The 27836-nt window shown below is 34.5% G+C and overlaps 2 protein-coding genes across 7 annotated transcripts in view; both read right to left on the reverse strand.

Annotated features, from left to right (window-relative positions):
- The window catches only part of LOC142346298 (uncharacterized), a 110864-nt gene extending 89080 nt beyond the window's left edge, over nt 1-21784 (reverse strand). For all 5 annotated transcript variants that reach the window (XM_075398820.1, XM_075398819.1, XM_075398816.1 and 2 more), the window contains exons 1-10: nt 21676-21784; nt 16479-16600; nt 15560-15696; nt 11347-11465; nt 7711-7746; nt 7563-7606; nt 7339-7434; nt 4077-4273; nt 3513-3658; nt 3102-3194 (exon numbers count right to left, since the gene is read on the reverse strand). In XM_075398820.1, the coding sequence (XP_075254935.1) occupies nt 3102-3194; nt 3513-3658; nt 4077-4273; nt 7339-7434; nt 7563-7606; nt 7711-7746; nt 11347-11465; nt 15560-15696; nt 16479-16600; nt 21676-21714 (1029 nt within the window). In that variant the 5' untranslated portion in view covers nt 21715-21784. The remainder of the gene's footprint in view (nt 1-3101; nt 3195-3512; nt 3659-4076; nt 4274-7338; nt 7435-7562; nt 7607-7710; nt 7747-11346; nt 11466-15559; nt 15697-16478; nt 16601-21675) is intronic.
- A 179-nt stretch (nt 21785-21963) lies between these two features.
- Nucleotides 21964-26414, reverse strand: LOC142346299 (mitochondrial coenzyme A diphosphatase NUDT8-like). Of its 2 annotated transcripts, none has more exons than XM_075398822.1 (6): nt 26225-26414; nt 25505-25603; nt 24890-25079; nt 23237-23380; nt 22693-22790; nt 21964-22244 (listed from the first exon to the last, which is right to left on the reverse strand). In XM_075398822.1, the coding sequence occupies exons 1-6, from the start codon at nt 26226-26228 to the stop codon at nt 22015-22017; spliced, it is 765 nt and encodes a 254-aa protein (XP_075254937.1). In that variant the 5' UTR covers nt 26229-26414; the 3' UTR covers nt 21964-22014. The 2 variants fall into 2 exon arrangements, with proteins under 2 accessions (XP_075254937.1, XP_075254936.1); XM_075398821.1 differs by having other exon boundaries at nt 24890-25082; nt 26225-26409.
- Between the last annotated feature and the right edge of the window lie 1422 nt (nt 26415-27836).

Raw genomic sequence — 27836 nt, forward strand, 5'->3', positions numbered from 1 at the left:
TTTTTAAGATAAGGCGTTATAGGCTTTCGCAGACAACAGTGACAGTGAGGTAATACATTGCAAGTTCACTCAAAAATGGAAATATTTGCCACTGATTTCCGTTACTGCAAATTTTGATAACAAGCGAGAAAGGGAAAAGATTTTTCTCACTCCTGTCCAGAAATTTGCGTCACTAACATCCGCGCTAAGGTACCTACTTTCCGCGCAAGGCCTCTAAAACCGATTAAAGGAGACAAAGGGGATGTAATTGGTTCTTCTTATCATAACGCAGTGAGGGGAAATTATAATTCTAAACCGTCAAAGTGTTGAACATAAATTACGTTTTGAACATAAATTAGTGGGCTGAGCTTAAAATGAGGGGCAATTATTCGTCTAATCCATCAACGCTTCTGAAACAGATTAAAGGAGAAAAAGTGGGATATAATTAATATTTCTTATCAAAATGAAGTGAGGTGTAATTATAATATTAATCCGTCAAAGTTTTGAATATAAATTAAAAGGTTAAAATGCATTGATGACGATACCCTTGCTCACAAATTGTGGATAATTGTGACAGAAAAACGTGATTATTACGGGATCAGTGACGGAAATTTATAAGGACTGTCCGCAATTTCTTGTCATTGTTGTCCACAATATAAATATTTTAATCCCAAACGAGAATGGGTGACAAAATGTGGACTCCGCTGAATTTGTACAATTGGCGAAGTAATGTCGTATTCCAGTGAAATAAATGAGAAACTAAATACACCCAACTTACAAAACTCACAAGGCAAAACTCAAAACTTACAAGGCATTTAAAAAAAATTGTCACGAGAAACTCTTCGAAAAACTTCCAACCATTGGCGTAGCTGGCGGGGAATTGAAACTATCTGAGAGCTATATCTCTCAGAGAATCCAAAAAGTAAAATTGAAACTGCATTGTCCAGCGAACTGATTGTAATGATTTGGGTTGATCGTATTCCAATGGAACTGATCGTATCATTTCGCTATTCAGTGTCTTTATCAACCATTGTTACTAATGCACGTTATTTAAAGTTGATGGTGTGGGTGGCGTTTCTTGACTTTAGCTTTTTTCTAGTTGAGCTGGAGGTGATTTTTTATACTCTAAATCCTGAGGGCAATTAGTTCGTCCTTCAAATGGTTCTACTTCTTTTCACACCTTTTCAGTTAACCCCCTATCATTTAACCCCGATTTAATCACCCCTCTATTATGAGGATATTAAGTGGATAAATTAATCCCACGTTCGGTGGTGATAGTTTCATATCAAGTCCCACGGGCCACTGATGCATGGCCAAATGATTATATTGCTAATTTAATAATTCTCATTTTATAGAAAGATGAAAATCGGCGTGAAATGATAGAGGGGTTACAAGATGGAGCGGTTAAATGATACAGGGATAAATAAATCGGGGTTAAATGATACGGGATTAAATGAATAGTGGTGAAAACGCGGGACACCTTTCAAATTCGCAGTTGCATAGCTTCTTGTTGTTTCCTATTAGGGAATTGCATCAGTTGATTACATATAGCTGCCACAAACGAAAACCTTTTTGAAATAGTGCTTCGAAGTAGTTAAGTAATAAGCAAAAATTCTAAAAAGTACAGGTATTATAAGACGAGACATTTTTGAGTTCATAACAGTGTACTATACATAATTTCATTTTAGAAAAATGTCATAAAAATTTTATGTTTTCGTAGCAAAATTTTAGTGTAGAGGAAATTAATAATCAGAATTATTGATGTTTTTCAGTTGTGGTCAAGCAAGCCGATAGACAGGCATGCCGAAATTTGAAAATGAGGTCAATTAAGCCAAAACATTTTGGGATACCCCAATTTGCCAGTTTGCCCTGGCGGGCTGGTGTGCGCGCTTCGCGCCGTTGCGGTTTCGCCGTGATAACCGGCCCGCGGTTTCCGGATTAAATCCCACAGCGGATGAGAGGCATGGCCGTGGACAGCGGTTCACTGAGGCCCGTACCCACTAGATATCTAAAATTTGAAATATTTTTGTTTCTTTGGTGCATTGGAATAAATTATGCACTATAATGCGATGCGCAGTGTTGATTGTAATGGTTAACAACGTATTATTTCTGATAAATTATATATTACATAACTTTTGGCTTTCTTTTATGTCGGCTTACTTTTACTTCGGCTTGCTTTGCTTTCACCACGTTTTGCAAAGCATTTAGATCTATTCTACCCCCCCCCCCTATTATCTGTTCTTTTCGGCCCCGCCAGCTTAATGGGTGTATAATTTAGCATCCCCCAGGCACACGTGCCAATACGTACCCTGGTTGAGAAGCAAAAAAACGACGCAAATGTTCGGTACGTTTGGTTTTCTACGTAAGAAAGGGCCGGCATGTTCGGTTTGTTCGGTATGTTCGGTTTCAAATGTAAGAAAATGTCGGTATGTTTGGTCTAGAACGTAAGAAAGCTTCGAAATGTTCGGTTTTGCGAGATTCGGTATGTTTGCTACCAATGCTTTCTTTCGTTTAAAAACTGACGATACCGATGCTTTATTACATTTAAAAACCGACAATACCGATGCTTTCTTACATTTAATAAACGACGATACCGAATCTCACTTACGATGAAAAAAACGACGATACCGAATCTGTCTTACGTCTAAAAATGACGATACCGAGTCTTTATTATGTTTAATACCAAACGAAAACGACGATACCGACAAAAAATTGTAAGGGCTTTCGTCGTTTTTGGCTAAAAAAACGACGATACCGACGGTTTTTTACGTTTTCTAACCAAAGATTTCTCAACTAGGGTAGTTGTGCTGTATAACAACACATAATTTGTAACTGGGTCTATAAAAACACTTAGAAGACAAAATAGATCCCAGATTTTATTGTTTACGTTTTTGGATTGACTCGTGTCCAGATTGCCAAGCAATTTTTCAGCTAAGTTCGGTTTGATAATCGGAATACCAAGAAGTCAGGTCATTCGGTTCGCAATTTTTTTGTCAACAACCAAACTTCTTGCTTCTGCTCAAATGCTTAGACGTCGAGGATAGATTTAATAATTCTTTTTCCTACAACTTGAAAAGATACAAAGCTCATTGAGGAAAAGAATAGTCGAGAACTATGCTTACTTTTTTGCCAAACTTCTTTCGCTCTACTTCAAGAGCAAATGGCTGACTAGCTGCCCCATCTGTCAACACTATCATCAATTTGTTCACTGTCGCGTCCTTTTAACTCACCCCGTTTCAATCGTTCCCTTTTAATTGTCGCTAACAATTTTGAGCAAAGTTATACAACCAATTTTTTTAAAAAAAAAATAACGATAATTGCTGATAAATTTGATGTAGCATTTATATAGTTTTTTTCTGCTAAACTAATTGTTTTGTAAAGTTCCTTGTTATTATCATAAACCATTTAAAAACCGCCCCTTCGTAAAAAAAAGTGACCTGATCCATATGATGTATTCAAACATGATCAAATTCGAAATATTCGCTCTACCAATTACGTCTGACATCAAAAAAGGGAAAAAGTGTGCAAAAAGAGTCCTTGAGTCTTGATCCTGATTGGTCGCTTAAGAACAACTCGGCTGCCTTTTGGATGGCTTTATGGGTATATGTGCGTCCACTGTGTCTTTGGTGGTTCTCGAGGGTGTCAATCACCTGTGCTTTGAAGTTGCCCGTCCTCGCACCTGCAATTATATTTTACTAACCTCCATTGTGCTCATCTAAGTTTTAAATTTTGATCAATCAATTTTGAAATATTGCTTCACGTTTTCAGAATTTCAAGTTGCCGAAACAATGAATTAAGTACACAAAAGGGCAGTTTACAATTTTTCACAAAAAAGGGCAAAACAACAACTTACATCTACAAAAAACAGCCAATTATTTACACGTAAAACAATTATTAAAAAGATTATTCTCTGCAAATAATAACGACGATCCTCAAAACTCAATTTGTACTATTAGTCACTGAAAATAATGATGGCAAAAGCGGAGTTTGGGTCGGTGTACTCGCCAGTTATTTTGTTCTGAGCCTCAGCTTGGGTTGTATTGTCTGAGAGTACCTTTGGGTATGCGGCACTCCAAACACTTCTGATATGAGCTCACCTCTTATGAGCTGTGACTTCCAATCGTAGGAGTATATATGTCGCTCACTACTGAAGAACACAAAAGCTACTCTCATTTCGTCATCTTGGTCTCCAATCTTCTGTGCTTCGATGAAGTTGCGTACAAAGCCTATCTGCATTCTCCACTGGTCTTCAGATAAAGAAGTTGAAGAGTCAATTACAAAGAGTAGGTCAGTTCCTGTTTTCATGGCTCTTCTTTATTAAATGAGTTTATACAAGATCCTCAGAATAGTTTCTACGAAATTCTGATTCATTTTAATCAATGTTAAAACAACAAGAGGGCTCAAATGATTCTGTATGTGACAGAAAATTATCACAAACAGCACGTTGTATCAAGCAACAAGCACTGCATGATATCATTGCATTGGAAAAGCACACCAAATATAAATGTATTTTTTTCCCAACATGCTACCGGGAAAAAACTCAGAAAGAGTTCAAAAGTTGAAAATTTGTTGTTAGAGTTTATTTAGTAAAGTTAATTAAATTCAAAATGAAATGACGCGGAATAGAAAAGCTGTCATTTTTCGGAATCATCAAAAAGGCTCAAACAATTTTCATTTTTGGTAAAGTTTGACGGTTGCACCCAATTCTTCCCACTTACCTCTAACAGCGGCGTTCAAACCGTGCTTATCTTTTTCTCATTAGCTAAACGGAAAAATATCAAACACAATTGGATGTATAGCAAAGCCTGGGATACAAACAAAATAAATTTTCAAAAAAATTTCGTTGCGCTTGTCTCAAGCAAAGACATTTTGTCCAAAGCGTAAACAAAAGTAATTGAACAATTACCGAACACTTTTAAAAGCTTCAATTGTTTCAAAGTTAAGTTTTTTCAAGATACAAAACCATCAGAATTTTTCAAACAATCAATGTGTTCAAAATAAAAGAAAACAGTAGCGGGAGATGCTTAAGCTGTCGTTCAGGAAAGCTGTAAAAAATAATTACTGGGGATAAAGTTCAGTTTGAAAAGTTCGAAAAACTGTTTAAAGACAATTAAAATGGTTTTTATTAAAAACTACTGTTGGCAGCAGTGAGAACGTAACAAAGGCACAAGTTTTTTTGTGTCTGGACAAAACAATCCCAGACAAAATAGTCCCATACAAAACAGTCCTAAATTGCAAAATATTTGCAGACAAAACATTCCCCGATAAAATAGTCCAATAAAGGCCTACAAAATAGTCCCAGACAAAATTGACCGGAATAAAAATCGAAACGATTGTAATTTTTTGTAAAATTTAATCAACAAACAATAAACAAACATAATCTATGAGTTGAGCCTCTGAATTCATTGTTTTTAAGTGATATGAATTTGAATTAATTCAAAAACTTGTTTCAAAATACATAATTTGGTAAAAACTATGGTGTAATCAGCTTAATATTTGTTAAATGACATACAATTATATCAATAATCTAAGTAGTTTCGTTGTTAATTGGTGTGCATAATTGGTGTACTCTATATTTTGTACTCAATTTTGACTGGGACTGTTTTGCCTGCTTTCTTGGGACTATTGTGTATGGGACTGTTTTGTCTTGGAATATTTTGCTATACGGGACTGTTTTGTCCGGGACTTCTTTGTCTCTGACTATTTCTTCTGTTCTACGTTTTTTTTCAACCATATATATGTGTTTGGGAACATTTAACCAAAATTTTCAAGATATAAACAAAATTGGCAACTCTCATTTCTTCTATAAAATTTTAGCCAATATTCGTAAATCAAATGCCAGTTTTTGCCGACAACTTTTTAGTTAAAAAAATTAATTATTTGATACCTAAAAATTTGATGTTTTCGGTTTCATGAATTACCTCAAACTTTACATGTTTCAATTAAAAAAATACCAAATTTTGACGTCAACAACAAGATATTTTAGTAACGCCTACCAACATTAATAAAAAGCAGAAAAAAGCGGGGGGAAAACCTAAAACAAAACTTCAATCTTGTGTCGCGAACCAATTCTTTGAAAATTTAGAATAGCGCCTAATAATGGAAAAACAAAATTGATAGGCTGATTATATCTTAATCAGAGGCAGCAGCGTCTCAATGCTGCTAGTAACTTGATTTATGAAAAACTTCGGGGAGCCTCAACCAAAGGTAAGGCCAGTGATGGGGTATTATCAACCATGTCAAAATCGTGATTAATATTGATAAATAAAACATACGTGGGTTCATTACTGCTAAAACTTGCGACAATTATGACAAGGTTTAGCGGCAAGCAAACGCTCATTTACATCAGAAAAATTGAACTGCATTTTTAGCTTCCATTTGCGACTCCAGAATTGCAACATCTCATACCAAAAAATGAAAAAGCATTAACAGGAATTGTTCAGAGAGCGGAAATGTCAGTAGGTGTGCTTAAGTTTTATCAAATTGGCGAGAAAGCAAACGTGTAAACCATAGACGTGCAATTCAAAGCCAAGAATCGATTCGTACATTTTTGCGTGCGCATTGAAAAAAAATGAAAGGAAGCCCGAAAACGTTGTGACCTTTCAAAATTTGGACGGAGAGATATTCAGGTTTTCTTTATGGTCTAGTAAACATTAACAACCAAGCATTCAGCCTTGGATTTGGTCAAATGAGTCAGACTAGATTTGTAAGTTTTTGTACAGGCAGCAAATTTCTGAACTGCAGAAATAGTCAAAAGAGATCATAATATAACAAATTAAAATCCGAAACAGCCAGAAACCGACCAAAGGTAATCACTGACGCGAAAATTTCATTGAACCGCGCAAGAAATAAAAAATGATGTTTGTATAAAAACTATCAAAACGACCATAGCTTCTTTCATCATCATTGAGCAACTCTTCAATTTCTGAGGACCAAAAAAGTTCTCGGCTATTTCATCTACTGTCTGTATAAAATTGAGTTACCATCGTCCACATTAATTTAATAAAAACTGTAATTCCTTAACATAATAACTTCAATAACTTTTTCAATTGTTAAATTAAATTGACATTTAAATGGGTTATCATGATTGTGGTCATCAACTCAAGAAGTTAATGAATCAAATATCAGAATCCATTTAATTTCTCAACGCTTTAATGACAACATGATTAACAATATCCATATTGCAACTACAAGTAATTCTAAACAAAAAAAATAGTATTATCAGTGCCTCAGAAGCTATTCTAAACAGTGTCTCTCCTTTTCAAAAAAATGTCTGTTCAGGAGTCAAAAAGTCATTAACCTGGCTATTTTCTCTTGTATTCAGAAATGAGAAAAAGAGCCATGATTTATATAAGTGTCCCTTTTGGTTTGCACTGCATGCATTTGTTGCCGACTAAATTAGTTGGCTTGTCAAACTCTTGAGCATACTTAACGTACAACTTGTAAAATGGCGACCTGAAAAATATAGCTAACCATATTATCCCAGAAATTTATACATGACGCTCTTATGCTTCCAGAAGATGCTTACAACAAAAACTTTGTCTTATAAGAACTTTATTCATTAAAATGGGAAACATACTTACCCTACTTCGTATCCATAAATATCACTGATGAACTCCGCTTGTTCCTAAAACAAATCCAGAAACAGACGACATCGATAAAGATCCTATTCCAATGCTATTGCGTCAGAAAGACCAGAAGAGAAGTTTGATAACGTGAAAGGAAACTTACTTCAATTTGATACCGGTGAGGAACTTTGCCTTTCCGCTGAAAAATTCTGAATTGTCGAAACGATTTTAAGATTATGTCAAGCTTTGACAAAAAATAATTCAGAATTCCCACAAGCGGTGTCAAGTCTTGGTTACACAAAATGGTTTTAAGCATATATTGGAGCTAGTCCGGAAGAAATGATTAAAATTATGAAGGTCAGAAAACCCTGAAGCCCCGAAGGCTTGATTATATAGTGTCATTTTTTAACGCTTTTAAATAAGGAAGAGAGTATTCTCAGACGGCAACCATTTATATGAAAGATAATGAAACAAAATTCGGGTGTGTTTTCTCAAAATTATTGTCCCGATTGTGGGGGGGGGGGGGGGGTTTATATTCAAATGGGTTTTTTTGTTAAGTCAATTTTGGCCGATCGATATATTCATCGTAGATAAATTCTTATTATATTGTCCCGATTGTGGGGGGGGGTTATACTCAAATGGGTTTTTTTGTTAGTCAATTTTGGCCGATCGATATACTCATCGTAGAGAAATGTGAGTGGTATCATTAAAAAGCTCGTCCAACTTAGAGCTCGGAATGAAAACGATTTTTTGAATTTTGTGGTTTTCGAGGAGTTATCAAGGTTTAATAAATTGTGTGAACGTGATGTCGGCATGATTTTGTTAACTTTTAGCGTAATTTTTGTTTAAATTGAGATTTTTTTCTATAAAAATTTTAATTAAAAACTGCATTTCAAGCTACAAATGAAGCAATATCATGTTTCTAAGAGACGAAAGGCCGTAAAAAAAGGCTAGTTTTTGTCGCATAGGGAAGTTTATATCAAAAAAATTAATGTCTTTTGAGAGCTGTTATTTTAAAAACGATTTCATAATTTATTCTCTTTTTTATGTCTTTTGGAGACTAATCACATTTCAAATCAAAATTCAGTTATTGAAAAACCTAATTTACAATCGAATGACGCCCAATGAACAAATAATTCGTTTTCAAGGAATCCCTAATTTTTTTTGTGGCAATCTTATAAATTTTTTTGAAATATTTATTTCCTTTTTAATATTTTAATAAAATTCTGTAGTCCTATGGCATACAATCGCTGACTTAAAGTGCAAAAAGCCTCCTAGAGAGCAGTAGGTGCACCTATGTGGTATTTTGATTGGGCATCTAATGGTTTTTAGGACTTAAAAAACAATTTTTCAAAAAAAAAATTTTTGAATATAAACCATCTTAAGCTTGTTTCTGTGAATTGCAAGTTAGTCTCACTATTGAAACGACCCCTTCCTTTCTGCTGTAATCAAAATTAACCTTATTTGCGGTTTATCTTCTAACTATTGTCTTCATGGTTTCGATGTCACGACTTTTCATCTTTTCATTATTGTTTTTTATTTTTTGGTTGTTTTTTTTCATAATTTTGGTTACTTTCGAAATCTTATCACTTCATCCTAATAGTGACAGTTCACATTGAATTAGATAGGAAATTCAACTGATCACAGAAAAAACATATGGTTTTAATGGCTTCGAATCTGCTTTCTCGCACTTTTTCAACTCATTTTTTTTGGATTATCGCCTGTATTTGTTGTCATTTTAATAGTCATACAACTTTTCGAGATGACTTTTTGATGAATTAGGAATGACACAAACCATTTCCTTCCATCGAAGCCTAACTTCTTATACGTTATTATGTATTGATTTCCCTTGAAAGCTATTGATTCTAATGGCTTTGATAATACGTTTTCTTGAATTTCGTGTTTTCAGTATATTTGTTCATTTTTGTTGGTTTTTTAGTGAAATTGTAACAAACAAAATCCGTTGTTTTCAAATAATTTTTTAGAAATGAAAAATATTTTACTGAAGAGTTCATTTTTTAACGTTCGCCACTTTTCTCTCAACAGCTGAGAGGCCTCAAGAGCTTCTAACTGAGGGTTGAATGGATGGAGTCACTTCAAGCAGTAATTTTATAGCCAATAGCCTTAAATTTTCTTATATTATTTCTTTACAAACATTTTTTTTAGTATTTTTTTGTTGTATTTGTCAACTTGTATCTAATTCTCATTGTCGAGAGGCATCATCAACTTCCTTGAAAATGAAAATTAGCGTTGCTTTTGCTTTTATCTTAGTAACTGAGGCTTTGTTTTTTGCAAAATATGCGGTTTAATAAAGAAAAAGTCTTGTAAGTGGTCAAAATTTTCTTTTCTTTAAGCACATTCGCGTAATAACAGATCGCAATAAAATCGAATAAGTTCCAATTCAATATATTTAATCTTTCAGTAAATTGTGACTTAATTAGGTTGAAATAACAATTGAAATAAAAAAAACATAATGTTCAGATAACAGCGAAAGATTTTAATTGCTTCAATAAATTAAGTTTTAACAAATTGTTTGTAATTTTTTCAAATTTTCTTCATCTTTAGTCCATTTCTGTGGCTTAGTCTAACCAAAGATTGGTCCTATTTGTTTTGTAAGGACTTTTTCAAGAGTTTTGGCGTTAAAAACTAATTGTTTTTAAGATGTTTGAAACTATTTGCTAAAATAAATTGGTTGGTTTTTGAATTTCACCTCAATATTTCTTTTTTTTTGGTCGATTTACTACCTAGTCTCATTAATATAAAAAGCTATCTGCTTTGTAATAACAAAAAAGTAATTTTATGTAGTTAACGTTTTAGCTGATTGTATTTCGACATTGTTACTAGGTGCTTTTAAGTTTAGATTCTGAATTTTGCCGTAAGAAAATGTTTTTTTTTGGTTTTTGATTATTTTGCTGTTTGTTTTTCTCTCCCTTAGTTCTTTTAATGGCCGATCTCGTGAGAACTTTAATGAGGCATGATATTATGTAATTCATCTAGTAAATTGTGCTAAGATTTTTTTAAATTCAAAGATCTAATTTTGATTATCGCTTCATTTGATTGACAGTTAAGTAAAAAATGTAGATGAGCTCGCGTCGGAACATCATGGGCAAGCACCAAAAGGGAATGTGATGTTGCTGAAAAAAATATAAGAACGTCTGCGCATTTGCTCCAAAAAATTCTCTGCGCATCTGCTAAATTCTTGAATCGTTTTACCCACCAAAATTACCCCGAATTTTTGCACCATTTTTTATCCCCCCAATACCCCCATTACCCCCCTTAGTCTTGCATCGAATTATCCCCCCAACCCCCCCCCCCCACCTAAAAAAAGATGTGAGAGTTTTGACGGGAGTTTGCTAAAAAATCCCCCCGAGTAACCCCTAATTTTTTTTTTTTGGGGGGGGGGGGGGGGGGGGTAAGAAATTGACACGCGTACATTTTTTGGGGGTAAAAAATTGACACGGGTACATCTGGCATCGAAGTAGTACCCTGATATGAGCAAATTTGCTTTAAAAGAACACTGTTTATTCTTAATCTTTAAACTGTACCTTCAGTTGTGGACCTTAATTACCAACCACACCTGTGTTAACTTTTCGTTACGAGCATAAAATTCGAAAGCTCAAAAGAAGCAGTTAAATTTCGGTAGCGCTCGTAGCTATTAACGGTAGCACCCCAGACGAAAGTGCTATTTGTACATGATGATTTACTCTACGTAATGGCACATGCTCTATAACGGGGGGGTGCATAACGTTATTTTAACACGTGGCGGAATGCATAAGTGATACATATTTCGTACACGTACCATAATGAGGACCATAATGGCTATGGCGGAATTGATCGGCACTTTCATTCTTATATTCTGGATGTACTCGAAGCTCACACAGAGACTGTCTTCGATCTTCTCCAACAGATTCAATTCCACTGAAAACATTGTCAGCATAACAAAAACACATCGAGGCTTTTCAAGCATCACGCGTCATTTTCCGATCCAGTACGTAAACTGTCTGGAAGAACAGATTTTTTTGGAGGATTTGTTGAGGTGATCTGAGACCGAAATCACATTGGGATGGTTCCATAAAAAAAGGCATGACCAGAATGAAAAAAGTAGTTGACCAGAATGAATGTAGATCAGGTAGACCTGTTTAAAAAATATATGGTACATTTTGTTCAATTGCTGTCTTATACTAAGCGAGAAGACCTACTTAAGCTGTCCAGTCGATTTGAATATTGAAACTACATTATAACTTTAAAATTATATTATACGTTTTAGACATATATAAAAATTTCGTAATTTGTAGCAGGCGTTATATTGTTGTAGTTCCTATTTCGTTAATTTCAAATTTTTCGCTGAAACTTGAGGGAAATGTGATGGTTTTGAATATGACGAAACTTAAAAATTTGTTGTTAAAGTTTCATGAAGCAAAAGAAAAACTTTCCTGGCGAACTCTGATGTTGCGCTAATAAATAAGGCGGGTCAAAATATTAAATTTGATTTTAATTGTAATTTTGTCTTGGCGCTATCAATATCTTATTGACCGATCAATCAGGACCTATCTATCCAGCCACTTTAAGAAAATCATTGATTTTACATGATTTTAAATATTAATGATTTTAAATGAAAAATAAAATGAAAAGCGAATTTTTAAAGTAGCTGGATAGCACATTTTATCCACTCCTTAAGAAGCTAAATTCTCCTACCCATAGAAATCCGATTTGAACACCCAATGACCTCATACTGATAAACTCAATCGGATAAAAACAACAAAATAAAAAAAAATGTGGTCTGGGAATATGCATCAAACAAAGTCTATTTCACATGCCAATCAAGTAAAATAATTCTAGCTAATCTAAATTTTCTCTGTATATTTTGCATAAGTACTATAAATACCAGCCAACTTATTTACCAACTCAGTACTATTTTTTCCTATTGAATTATTTTGACACGTGCTCAAGACCACGACAGGATTGAAAACTGTCCCCAGTCTAAAACCTAATTTATTAAAAACCGTCCGCGACCAATATATTGCAAAAAACGGCTCAGCTTTAGCTGTAACTACAAGCACGGATATCTCGGCTTTGGCTTGATAATAAAAGATGTCCCCATCCATGATTCGATAACTTTTGGCCAAAAGTTTGCTCGGTAAAAATAGCAATTCCAACAAAATCTGTTGTTCTGCGTTTATTATAGTTAAAACTTTGATTATTTTCCTATATTTACCCCCAAAATCGTTGCTATTTGGAACATAAGAAATATTTGGCAAAAACTTTACTAAATTGTTGAAATCCTTCAACATTTTTGAACACATAAAAATCAAGATTATTTCTAGCTGCAACAGCAACCATACTATCAAAGACAAAATTAGGGTCCACGTTTCCAGCTCTCAAGTTAGTAGCATTCCTGTACACTGATATTCAGCTAATTTAGAAAAAAATATTCTTAACTCGTGTTTTTTTCTATGGTAATCGAACCACCTTCAAATAAAAATTTGAAACCTTAAGGCTGTAAAAAATTTTTAAAAACAAAAAATAATTCTATAAATTCAGTAGCTGCTTTTTCTTCTCTGTGGAAAGCTCAATAGAAGGGACAAAAAACGTAGGTTGGCTTCTCTTAATGTAACGCCTGCTTTCCTATCAATTACAAGGAAAGTTTTATACCGCCCAGTTCGTTATTAGCGGTTTACAAGCTGTCGGGATACTAAATTGTGCAGTTCGCTTTTGTAACTTTATATCGTAACTTTATTTATATATGCTATTGTCTAAATTACCGTTTCATTAAACGTTGCTTTATTACTCCAAATAACTAATCGTTCAGCTTTGCTGAATAATAAATTCAATTGCTGGAACTACTCAGTAAGTTCCAATTAAATAATCAAACAATTTTTCTGAGTTCCGGTTAATAACTCGATAATTCAAGTTGGTGCTATTCAAACCAAAATTTCTGTCCCTATAGGTTTCTCACTGTTTATGTTTATAAACGAATCTAAGGGGGTACATTCGGTTTCGGAATAGAACACAATTCACAGAGGAGATCCCGTCTTTTGCCGTAAGCGGACTTGAATCGTTGGTCAAAACAGAGGTCCTTCGTTAGTCACTGGGGCCAAAGCCATAAAGACGGCGTAGAATCTAAGTTTTTGGTTCTGAAAACTCAAGTCTGTGAACTGAAAATCTATCTTTCACCGCCTTTAACTTTCAACGAACTGATTAAAAGTCGTTCGTCTGGTCAAAGAAGAGGAATTTTTGTCACCCTAATGTTCAGCTGTCAGAGATTCATTAATTTCCTTTCTCTCAAGTTACTCAAAGTTTCCAGACTAAATCGAGGATAAGCTAAAATACAAGTTTCACGTTAGCAAGACACAGTATTTTACTGCTCAAGTGAGATTGTTAGGCAAACTGGATTTCCTTCTGAAAATAGATTTCTTAGTTCTTTCAAAGCCAACCTGACTTGAAATAATAAATCTTGTGTTCTGCTCAAGCTAGAGTTCCCGTTTTTCCACAAAACTGAACCCGGTTTTCATTATTACAACAAAGCTCAGGCATAATTATCTGATTCTTCACAGCAATCTGCGACACATACACACCTACTTTTATTAAGCTTTGAAGTGTGTGGAATCAGATCTATGCGGAATTTTACGAGTCTTAGTTCGTTCGCTGCAGTTCTGTATAAGTGGCAGCAGCTGTGATTATTTAGAAAAATCAAACTGACACTTCGTTGTTACCAGGTGTAAAACGCAATTTTGGTATACAGTAGTATAAGTGACCTCGTTTTGTTAAGACGTTAACCCGGTCAGCCTGTTCGCACGTTTGGGCTCTTTTTACACGTTTACAAATGTAAGAAATTTAGAAACAAAATATGTCGACATAAATTTGTTTTAATGAAATAAATGTTTGAGGAATTTATTAACGATCGGCCTTCACACTTAACTTTCAAAACAATATATATCGTCATGCCAGTTATTTATTTTTCAATTAATAATTAAACTTCTTTCATATTCAGATAATCATCCGACTGTAAGTTTTCAACAAAAAAACCTGTTCTGACAATTTGATTGTCTAATTGTACCAAGTTCTTTTTAATAATTTCAACTGATTCTCAACTGATCTTTTTGTTTGTCATCGTGTCCGGACTAAACAGTCCCAGACAAAACAGTCCCAGACAAAACAGTCCCAAATAGCAAAATATTCCCAGACAAAACAATCCCAGACAAAATAGTCCTAAGAAAAAGGGCAAAACAGTCCCCGGCAAAATATTCCCAAATAAAATATTGAAACAATTGTTAGTATAATCTACAAAAAATTAGCAAACATAATCTATGAGCTAAGCTTCTGAATGCATTGTTTTTAATTAATATGAATTAGGACTAAACCAAACACTTGTTTCAAAATGCATTATTTGGGAAAAACTATGTTGTAATGAGCTTAGTTTTTGATCAAACAAATACAATCATATGAATAACTTAAGGGGTTTATTTGTTAATTGATGTGCATGTGTTTGACTCTGCCTGTTGGGACTATTTTGTCTGGGACTGTTTTGTCTGTTCACCGTTTGTCATGTTCATCAAGACGTGCCTTTATGTGATTCCAAATTGGGTTGTTTTAAGTGCACGTTTGTTGCTGACTTCACATGGTATTTGTACTAACCTTTCCACTTTTCCTATTTAAACCTAGGTTTCCTTTTTTAAAAAAGACAGAAAAACTAAATTCTAAACTGAGAAGACTGCTCTTAATTGTCATCCGTGCATGGCACTCTAAAAGATGTGTGCTTTGTCTCTTCGTATAAACGTGCAGTAACAGAACAACTGTCATGCTATGCGCGTTCCAAACTCTACAACATATACTGTGCATAATTTTTGCCTAAGATTTTTTTGCGTATAAATTCTGTAAACCAATTGAGTTGAGAAAATTCTGTAGGACGGTTTGGATTTAATTAATTGGCACGTTGATGTTCATTTTGTATGCGCATATTGAGTTTAGTGGTGCAATTTTAGCTCATGAGGTTTGTAGCTGACTTTGATAACCTGCAGCGTTCTGTGCTTGATAGAACATCTCTTTCGTGATGAGGAACAATCCTCCCAACTCATTGTCGTCACCCTTGAACTGCTCAGCCTTTCCGAACTCAAGTGTGAATGCCAGTCGGTTCAACATGAAGTTGTGCCTGGAAAAATTTAGGCTCATCCCTATAGTTGCTTTGACTTTTATAAAAAATAATAATTATGATAGTTTCAGTAGCCGCTTGATGGTGTAAATATTTGCAACATTATAGCCAGCTTCAGCCAATTAATTGCAAAATTTTGGGTCCAGCTAAGGTCTTTTGTGAAAAATCTGAGTCAAGCTAAAATCCAGAATGTCTTAAACTCCAGCTAAAGACTTTAAAGTCCATTGTCTTTTCATAAGTCGAGGTCTAGTCTTTTCATAAGTCGAGGTCTAGTCCTGGGTAGACCAGTGCAATGATCACTTATGCAATCTTGATTATTCCCAAGGTGGTTGGGTAAGAGAGGATAATAACCTGTATAACCTCAACATGGTTAAGTCCAGACACTTATAGCACCGCTTTCAATACGCGATGAAAAACAAAGAACACGTTAGTGAGCTTAAACGTGTTCGATTCAAATTCGATTAATGTTGAATACAAAGACATCATCCTCCGCCCTCCAAAAAACTTGACGTCACAGATTCTTTCTATCTTTGCAGCTGAAAACACACATCGGATTCACATATGCGTACCTGCACGGAACATAGCATAATAAAACTTTATTGAGATGGAACCCAATTAACAGAATAAACTTGCCAAGAATTGGTTTAATACCTATAGACATGGCACATACGGTTTCCTAAGAACAGACACTTATAGCACCGCTTTCCTAAGTCAGTCGAAAACAATTGGATATTAAACCAAACAATTTTCAAGTATGTAACTGAACAATCATTGATACATACTCTGCAAATATCTGACTAGCGTCTATCCTCTGAATGACAGCAGAAGCCACTTGACAGCCATGCGCATCTGGTTGAATTGTGAAATCCCTCACCCCTCTTGAAACTCCAAAAATTGTCACAAGCTGAAATAGAAACTCAAAAGACTCCAATAGTTTGGCGTAGATTGTTGCCGGAAGTCAAAAAAAATAATTTGAATAAAATTTATGGGTGAAATTGATAAAAGTTTTAGAATTTCGGTTTTTGAAAGTCACAAATTAAATCTTAGCACCCCTCGTGTGACTTGTAACCCTCTCTGAATCTCACTCCTATTTTAAATTCAAATATATGAAAGAGTTTTAAAAAAGTATATTGACAAAAAATGGATTCCTTGAACGACACATTGAGTAGTTTTCTGAATTAGGTCTGGGTCTTTTAACTGCATCATGGGCCCCAATTAAAAAAGCTATTAAACAGAACTTCCCGGAGTTGCTATTTTTTCGATGAGTTACTGGGGTTTGAAAAATTTGGAGGATTTTTATTGATTTGTTCCCTTTCCTTCAAATATTCGAAATTGTTGCAAAATTGTTATAATTGCTAACAATAGAACAATAGTCTTACTGATTTTACTGTCAAAAATAGAAGGTGTTTGCTGAATTGCCCGCCAAGTCAAATAAAATTTTTGGGCTAAAGTTTTGAAAACCTAACATTTTTCAAGAAGAATTTTTCCAAATCAGCATTTTGCCAAATTCTAGAAAAAGTTTTAAAAAGACGTTAAATTTGCTGTGACAATCTTTTCAAACCTAAATGATGACTACTTTGCTTCCGTTTCCTAACAGTGTTGAGGAATAAAAATTTTACAGTTGCAGTGTTATTCTAGAGAAACATCTTTTTGTTAATGTTTTGTCGATGGGTCCCTTTTGTAATTAGATGCAAAAGATTTGTGCTTCTTAACATTAAAAAACAACTTGACTACTGGTTTTTGTACAGTTTTTGGCTAATGACTTTACGTTATAAAATGGGAAATGTCATTTTCGAAATTGTTTTTCCTTTTCGGGTGTTTTCTTCTTTGTTTGCTGTGTCAAGTTCTCCTTTGACAAACAAAAGCTAGTTTTGCGAATGTTTTGATATTCAGGCTTTTAACTTAGTTTTTGAATTGTAATTTATGATTTGATGTGCTATATTCTTTTTCGTCGTCAAGGCTTGTTACGGCGCTTGACGTCAAGCAATTCCAATGAGCTTTTGTGCATCCTCACATGACAACTGAGTTGCGTATTTGACATTATTTATCACAGCGAGATCTTTGCTCGTTTTTATGACGATCCTCTAGGTCACACATGGAGCCTACTTTTAAAAAAATTCATTGTTAAAATAACTTCAATTGCATTTATCTGCTGACAATCTAATCGAGGGCAACTTCTGAACAGACAGTTAGATTTAATTTAAATTCAGTCATCCAATAATTTTATTTTGTCTTATTTTTTCAGTGATTCTATCAGACTGCAGTTCTTCGAAGAAATCGTAACTTTTTTCGGATAATCTGCAGCTATGTTTTGATTCAAAAATAAAACAGTATTGGAATTAAGTTGATTTTTTCTATGCTTACGATTTTTTATCAATTTCTGTAACAGGTTTATCAAATGTTCAAAAATTTTAAATTTTAATCAGTTTACAATGTTCAAGCAATTTCAGGCAATTTAAACTTCAGGCAACTATAAATTTAAAATTTGCACAAAGAAGAGAAATACGTTCAAAATTCTCCCTCTAATTGTTGAAATGTTCTCAAAGTCATCTGGTTCATTTTTTGTGATTGAACCCTCATTGAATAAAGAAGCAAATCATAACGTGGGGGTGCATAACGTACTGGGGGAGCATAAACAGAAAAGATCCAAGATGCGAATTAAAAAAGTTAGTCAACAAACAAATCAAGAAGATAAGTGTGATATTAGTCGATAAGTCAAAACGGTCTAGCATGAATTTTGAGTAAACTCAAAATTTTGCTAAAACAGCAAAAGTTTTTGTGTAAATAAATAAATTCTAATTTTGTTCAGGACCAATTAATCGTTTGGCAACTTATCCAAAACCTCTGCCTAATTTCCTCGAAAAATAATTTTTCTTAATGAGTTCCACATTCCCAGTTCTAAGAAAAATCCCTTGTTCAAATACCGATTTCTTTCTCCGGGTATATCCCGGGGCAGATTAGGCTGAAAAGAGAAACTCTACCATGGCGCTTCTCCGCACATCACACGAGTGCGGAAGAATAAGGCGTTTAAAGTTTTGGTATCGGGATCACACCTATTATAACAGGGAGGCTCGGTAATGTGCGAGCGCACATAAGGTTCCGGCCCCGCTCATCCACAATTTTGGCATAATTGTCTACCAAAGGAGGAACAGATTGAAAAACACAAAAATTCAAGTATTTTTCAAAAAAAATAGTGTTTGAACGAAAAGGTATCCTCCAAAGCAAATAAGTCAGCGGAGTAAAGAATGATGCACTAGATTGATGAGATAGGCCAATATTAACAAAGCGAGTTAAGCTGAACACCAAAATCAAATAACAACAACAAACATTAACTACATCAAAATTTTAAGGTCCGTTTAAAAAAAACTTAATAACAAAGTCAACATAGCGTCAGTTAAAAAGGAAGCTCAACAAAATTAACTTGTATTTCATCAGAAAAGATGAGCAACACGTCCATAATAGGCCTTATCAACAATTAGCGAATAAAAAGACACAAAAAAAAACAAAATAAACAAAAACTGAATTAAATTAAAACTTACCAGAAAAAAAGAACCAATAGCGAATAAAAAGAACCAAAAAAAACAAAATAAACAAAAACTGAATTAAATTAAAACTTACCAGAAAACGCTGTCGACAAGCCATAATTTGGCACTCAAAATTTTTTCAATTGCGTCTTCTCTGATAACCGATAATGTGGTATTTTACCTCTCCTTAATGAAACTAGGTAACAAGAAGAAAAAAGAAAAAAGGCAAAATTCATTAAGACCTTTTTTGGAACAAAATTAATTCCAAAGTCATGACAGTCAATAATTACAAAATAAAACAATTGAATAAGTTTGTTCATTCGTTCAAAGGAAACTTTTTAGGCTTGTTATTAACCAGAACATTAAATCGTCAAATATGACAGCAATCAAAAATTATATTACTTTTCTGTGAAAAACCCGTGTCGAGGCCAGTAAAGTCATAACGAAGTCTTTAAAAACATTAGATTTTGGGACACCAATGCATTCTGACACTTTCCTCTGACACCAAAAGTAACCTTTTTGACCTGTAGTTAACGATACTAGGCAACAAATAGGCAATAAAGAGGACAAAACTTCGAACTTAAATAGTGTTTTTTTGTTTTCAAAAAGCAATATGTTCAAAGTCATAAAATACAGCAGCTATTTACTAATATCAAAATATAGGCTCACTTTTTCTTCACGAAAAGCCAATGAAGCCTGTCATTATGCAGGAAATTTCAGAGTAAAGCGACCAAAATAAACAAAAAACAGTTAAAGACAACATTAAAAAATTCAGTTAAATACTTCAAGAAAGTAGTGTCGAAACCGTTAAAACCATATTCTATATCTTTAAAGAAATTAATATGTTCAATTGTGCCTTATTTTAAACGCCAATAATGTGATATGCGAACTGTCAATAATTTGATACCGTGACAAAACCAGAGAACGTGAAAAATGGGCAAATACATAAATAAAAAAAAAAGTTAAATTAGTAGTATCAAAGTCAGAAAACCATAACTTAAGGCGTAAAACAGCAAAGGATTATAGATTTCAAATCAGCAGAAGGAAGAAGCATTCTTTCTTTGCTGACAGTAAGCTACAAAAAGACCCAATTAAGAAAAAATACAAAGGCAAAGTTCAATAAGCCATTGTTTATTTAAAAATCTAATATTTATGGTGCAAACGACCGACCATAAGCTTACACTTTTTATGAATTGAAACTAAAGGCATTATTTTGGAGCAGTTTAGGAAGCCAGTTGAATCTAATACTACTTAGCTTTGATTTGAAATGTTCTGATCTTAAATTAATATAGAAAAGGTTGATTTTTATAAAATCTGAGTACAATCCGAATTCTTTTCGGATTGTAAAAGTCAAAGATTGGTTCAAAACTAACCCTGCTAATGCTATTCGACCATTAGGAACGCATAAGTTTTCGATTGCTATAGGTATAGATAATTTGGCAGTTAATAAATCAAAAATAAAAGCTGCTTTTTTGTTAATCAACGAGTAAAGTTAGCAAAAAACGGTGAAGTTTTAATTACAGAGCACTCTAAACGGAAGTTGCTGTAATATCCCTTCTTCTGAGTCTACAGAGATTGTGTTAGTGGTGTTGGGTTGCGTACTTCCGGCAAATTTTATCAAAGTGGACTAAAGAAGCTTATTTCGTGCTGTTTTGAATGAAAAAGGCTAAATTTTGAAATATTTAGCCAGAATTTTTGACTGAAGTTTAAATAATAGTCCGCAAAATGTTTTTGTCTTTAAAATTACAACACCAACACTATTCTTTAGAAGTTTAGCAAAACTGACGAAAATTTAGCCAAAAATTCCGGAAAATGTTAATAAAAACAACGGAATTCACTCTACTTTTCTCAGAAGTTTAAACCTGTAAAAAACGAAAATAAAAAAAATATTTTTAATTCCAAATTCTACGCCGGACAAGCGTTCTAATGATATCAGTCTCAACTCTCTACGATGAATATATCGATCGGCCAAAATTGTCTGAACAAAAAAACCCATTTGCGTATATAGTTCCTCCCCCCTCATGAAGGGTCGGAACAAAAATGTTAATTACTTCGTTTCTTTCGGCAGTTACTTTGTAAACGACTGGATTCGACGTTTACTTTTGCCGAGAACTCTGGCACATTGTAGTCATCACAACTCGACCGGTTTAATGGTATCTTCTCTTTTATAACACTATAGAACGTTAAACTATACTGCTGAGAACAAGAAATCTCTGTGTGTGTGTGTGTGTGTGTGTGTGTGGGGGGGGGGGGGGGGGGGGTCGGTCGGCAGAAGTGAATTCTCTAGTAAATATAGCTGATAGATCGCAAAGCTTTCGCGTCGTCCTTGACGAAAAATTTTCATCCAAGGAATATTGAACCGCTGTTATTTGGTGCGCACCGTGAACCGCAATAGCCTGCAGTCGAATTTCCTGTAACAGCTTACAGTTTAATTAATAAACATCTGAGTACTTACCAGTCCTGTAGCTGTCAAAAACTGTATATTAAAAAACATCCTTCTTCTAAGCAAGTATACTTAAATCAAGTACATATGCACTCCTAATTAACCACGTGCCAAATGAATTCAGTACTATTAGTTTAATCATTCAGGTACAAGAGTAACTGCACCTTAGGAATTAGAACGGGGTTGGTTGAAACAGGCTGATTAAAAGACAATTTTGCCTGTCGCTAGAATTCTCAAGGTACATATATTCCGCATATTCGGTGCCTTGACGGTCCTCTCTGATGTAATCTAATTGAAAAGTTTATTTTATACATTGTAATTACTTACAAAACCATAACATTAGTAAACTAATTAGAAAAAAGAGAATGCAGTTTTGTGTTTTATCAACTGAGTTCTGTGTTTAAATTGAGGATATATGACAGGTAGTGTTGCACACAGGATAACAGCAGTGAGTCCATAGATGTAACAGTCGGGGTGGTGGAATGCTGGTCCGTAGTACATCTCGAACATTGGGTTGGGTCTCCACGCTTTGAAAACTGTGTAACGGTGGTTCGATACATCACATAGGTGGCCGAGGGTCACTAAAAATAAGGAAGAGGGTTTAAATCAACAGTGTATTAGTTATTTCTTCGGCCCTGAAAGTGTTTATTACATTTTAATAAGCCTTACTTACCAGTGTTATCAGCAACTAAAGATTGAGGGAAACTACAAGGTACGAGGAGGAAGGGTGTTTTAAGCCGGTGCGTGCACGCCCAAATTAATCATGCTATCAGCCATTTTGCAGATAAGGTCTGAGATTAAATCACGTCTACTATCAAGGTCAAGAATCTGACACCAGTGAAAAACGAGACAAATAAAAATTTGCTTTGAGCTCATCTGGTATCTCTCATTCAAAGCAAGAACTAAACGCTCACACGAAAATTACTTCAGCTACAATTATTTTTCTCTCGAACAATATGCTAAGTAAGTTTTTAATTTCGAAGTGATAAAATTTAAGTGATTCAATTTCGGCTATCCAACTGTACTAACCTATGTGTATCTTGTCAACCTCTTGCGGAGATGGATTCATCTTCAGCTTTTCAAACTCGCCTAAGTGGGCAATGACAGGGGTGGCCAGCATCCTCCCTCTAAAATAAGGCATTACTTATTGAAAATATTACAAAACTGCATAACTCATGCAGAGACAAACCCCAAATAACGTCGCCAAAAAATATTATCTGTACTCCCGAAAAGCAGAATGTTCAATATCAAATAAATTCAACTACGGTTCTCAATAGGACATGCACTTCTACCTGCCCGGACAATTCTCCAACTTGTCCGGGCCCTCCACCTCTCCAAGTGTTTAAAATTGCTTCTTCACTAGAAAAGCTTCAGCAGCAGTCCTCAAGCTTAGCCAGCTATTTTACTTTGCAATAAAACGCCAACAAAAATCAGTAAATGGATTTTATGCTGGATTTTATGCCATCATTTTCCGTTCAATGATCTGAAATTGCGGCAGTTTTGTACAATCATTGTAAAAATTAAGCATCAAAAATTTTCAATACAATGTTTACAGCGGTTGTCAATAGTCTACCTTGCAGGGAGCTCTTTGGGAAGTGCAAACTCGCCCCATACATCTATTAAGGACTCTTTAACTCCCAGTTCCTCACAGGTCTCCCTTACAGCTGTCTTTGTGACGTCACCTCCATCCTTTATGTCCATCAGACCCCCAGGAAAACTGAAATTTTGTCACAATAAAACACTATTTTTATTGAAGGCCTTTCTGAAAGCAGAGCAGTTGACAGCATAGGCTCTCAGATTGTTTGTGAAACTGCTCACGAAAGATTCCTTGAAAAGGAACTAATAAAAGGGAACCTGAAAAAAAGGAAACATAATTCGCCGAAACAGTTAGCTCAGTTGGAAACCATTCAGGAAAAACGTCACAATATCATCTCTGAAAAAAAAAGAAGTAATGCCATATTTGTTTTTCAATTTTGTAGAAAAATGAATTGCGTTAGAGAAAATGCGGCGCCAAGCATCTAAAACATAGCTGGCAGATTGCCAGAAAATAGCCGCAATAGATTCGTAGATCGGCCGTCTAAACAAACAGTAAAAAAGACAGACCAAAAAAAATTCGTCTTTTGATTGAAGGCTGATCTGTTAAAATTTGATTAAAATCTGCATAAGTTATTGCTGCCTCTATTAGCTGATCTCAAATAACCTTCATTTAGAGTGACACGCACCCATTTGACCTTATCTCTTTGAATTAAAGTAAATAAAAGTCAATTTCAAAGTGAGGAAGTCATTTTTGAGAGTGAGGTGAGTCAAGTGTAACCAAAAATTTAATCACGCGCATGAACAAAAAAACTCGCTCCACTAAGAGCGAAAAATGACGTCACACATGCAATTCAGTTGAAATTGCATGAACGAATGAACAAAAAGTGGCTGTGACGTCATATGGTCCTAACAAAAATCATGACGACGAAATAAAAAACAGCAGGACAAGTCCTGACGCACAATTCAAAGAATTTTCATTGACTTAACAGAAAACTAAACCTAGAACGGACTATTAATGGATTGGGAAAACCATTTAGAAAAAAATCCGATCCAAAAAATCGAAAAAACAGTAAAAATCAAAGTAAAATTGCCGCATGTGAACAAAAAAACCACTAGCGAGAAAGCGAATTTTTGTTCAAACACCGTTTTCTCACTCTACTTTAAAATTAGAGCGAAAAAATTTCACGCCACAAAACTACTCGCTTTTTCGCTCCATTTCCTGTTTCGGCGTGACCAAAATCACTACTCCAATTTGACTTCAAAAATCATGAAAATGTGTGAACAGATCTTAAAAAAAAAGACAGCGCCCCAATACAATTCAAATTCTTTGAATTGTAAAAAAAACCAAGAGAAGGCCAATAATAGCCCCAGCTATCGCTGTGCGGCTATTAATAAATAATCAATTTTAAATTAGTTTCTCGAAATGAAAGTTGCAGAAATTTGCTAACATACGAAAAACTTAGTGAATGATATTCATTTTAATGAATGATAATATAAAGACTTTACTCACAAAAGTTAATTCAGAAACGGCTATGCATTACTGACAAAAAATTATTTTCAGATTTCTGTTATTATGATTAGGCTAAAATAGAGGTTATTTTTTCAAAAAAAAAATACATAATAAGAGCTTCGCTCAACAATCGCATTTGTTGGTACTGGAATGTAATCTCAACGATGATATATATCATACCTAATTTCGCCTCTATGTGACTTCAAATTCGTGGCTCTTCGCGTGAACAACATAGCTGGCTCTCCCCCAATAGAGCACAATGGCACCAGGACAGCACTCACTGTCTCTTTCTTGGAGACTGAGCTTCTTGATCTCTGTCGCAGTTTCTCATTTCTTCCTGTCAGTTCTGAGATTACTCTCTGTTTGTTCTCTTCTGACGTTTACATGATAGGTCTTTCTTATTCATAGCAACAAGCAAATTCTGCCAAGCTATAAGTCGTTTTTGGTTACTTTTTCTTTCCTTTATAGGTTCTAAAATTTAATCGTCATTTTTACATTATTATAATGTTGGATTACGTTTTGATTAGTCAACGCTCATATATGACCAACTGCGATTGCCTTATTGGTTCGATAAATTGAGCGTTACGAGATCAAACGATCGAGGACGTAGTGAGCAGATGACTTACGGGAAAACGACTTCATTTTCACATCCAGTACTTAAATTTTAAAGACTTCTACGGAAGCAATGATTCAACACTCAGGCAGTGTTTCGTGTCTTAACATGTTTTTAACCGCAAGTCAAGTTTAGAGTTCGATTAGAGTTTGATGGATATTTTAAGATATGTTGAGAAAGACCAGAGAGAACATTGCACAATGCAACTGCATCTTTTGATAAACTCCTTCTGCAGATGGCGTTGATTGCACCAGATGTGTGAGGTAGCTTCGTAAGGACAACTAAATTCAAATTTAATCTATTTTCAGAAGGTTTATTGGTTCAAGTAAGACTTGAACCAATAAACCTTCTGAAAATAGTTTTTTAAGACGTGTTATTGTTACAACCCTCCACGTAATGGCGGCCTGGAGCTATATACAAGCCCAACTTTTTTATTAACACAATTTTGGCGATCGATGTTTTGCGAAGATTTATAAAAGTGGTATCTTTAAAGAACTAAACAGGAACTCTAGAGGCCAGCGCTTTCACCTTTTGCTATCTACCTTAGAATGTATTTTTTATAAATTCGGATCCCAATAGATTTATTCAATTAATGTGTGATTTCGAGATATTAAATTTCCAATAATTGTAGAGAAAATTTTTATTAAACAACTCGCTTAAGTTTTCAAGAAACATGCGCATTTAAAATCAGACTATTCGGTGATTTCGCTTTTGTGACATCAAACTACCGTGTTCCATTCAGCTGAACTCTTGCTTAATCTTGGTTCGGCCATTTAATCTCAGATAATACCAAAATTTGTATTTTACGGGTTTATTTCTGTTTTATGTACCTCCATTTTCATCCATAGCCAAACTGACTGAATTTTGTCAAGTTATTCTAAATTAAGTACCTTATTACTAACACATTTTGGCTGTAGACAGTCTTTCGACAGACTTTCATTCAAAAATGCTGAATTTTGATGCAGGCTCACATTTGTCTTCCACCATTTGTTATCTGAAAATTTCAAACATAACTTGCCGAACTGTTTTTCATCTTTGTGTAACCCACAATTAGTTGAAAATCCACTAAAACCCAATCGCAGTAATTCATAACTTTGTGATTACATCACAATCATCGAGCATTGTTAGAGAGTGACGAACCAGCCAGGTATTTTTCTTAGGCAAAATTTGATCGACTAAGGGAGCCAAAATTATTTCATTAAAAACCTTTATCGGTACCGCAGTGATATTATCTCCAAAGAAAGTGCTTCAGCCTTAAAGCCATTTAATTTTTTATAATGAACTATTTATCCCGAAAATAGACGGCAAGGGACGTCTTAAACTGTTGCAATTTTTGCTTCGGCTTTTGTTTCAAGTCAGTCTTCTTCTTTTCCCTCTAGCAGAAAGAAAATTATAGAAAGGTTGAGCAGCCAACCAACTGTAAAAATCTCTAATGATAGTTACCCCTTTGATCCCTGGTCTGCTATTTGACACTATACAGTAGCAGACATAGCAGAGTGTTAGGAGGCTGTATGTCAAAAAATTTGTTTCAACTTCAAACTAAATATGTTTCTGAATTAAAGGTACATCAGTTCACTTATATTAAATATTTTTAAGTAGGTCCATTTTCTATCTCCAATAACTCAAAAATGTGTACCCAAGTTTTTTTAAATCATTTCGAGGTTCTTTTCGATGCATTTCGACATTTTAAAAAAAAACAAACAAAAAAATCCTCCGTTTCAATTTTTTTCTAATCGTTTTTTTAGTTCGTATGAATTGCAATTTATTGGAAAATTCTGTGTGAATTGATGAATTGCTAGAAAAAATGGGATTTTTCTTCAAAATCCGTTTTTGAGAAATTCAAGTCTCGTTTTTACATTTTTTGTGACGGTTTTTAAGTACATGAGGCAAGATGTTTAAACACAGTAGTTGCTTAGTCATTAATGAATTTGCCGACTGCTGTTTCGTTTTGTTCGAAGCTTTTTTATGCCATGTTACCAGTTTTTTTAGACTTACATGGGACCATAGTGGGCCCTTCACGGTGGCGGTTCTGTATGAGGTATGTACATACCAAGCTAGCATCCGCGTAAAAATTTCATTACACTGAAAAAGCGGCTCATTTTAAATGTTGCTTAAAAGAGTAACGGGAGCCGTAATTTCCGACATTCTTGATAATTCTTTCTAATTCTATGTAAACCTTGAAAAATCTAGCTTAATATTCTGATTTCGTGCAATACTTTAATTTTGGGTGCCATTGAATTTTCAATACTTGATGTCTTCCATGTCATGGGCGATCTTTCTGAAAATCTTGACAAAATCTTGTTTTGTCTCAGCCAAGCAAAAAAACTTGCAATTTCGTATATATCTGAATATTATCCTGCCACTAAGATCGCACGATCTTGGCAAGATTATTCACGATTACGTATCTTTCTTATCAGGGCTATCAAGTTTCGTCTCACAGGCTTACCAATATCAACAAATACAGTTGAACCCGACAAAACTTAACAGTCATTTGACATCAAAACGAGACAAAAG

Source organism: Convolutriloba macropyga, chromosome 9, assembly GCF_964194025.1.
Source record: "Convolutriloba macropyga chromosome 9, txConMacr16.3, whole genome shotgun sequence".
In the NCBI taxonomy this organism is placed as follows: Eukaryota; Metazoa; Xenacoelomorpha; order Acoela; family Convolutidae; genus Convolutriloba; species Convolutriloba macropyga.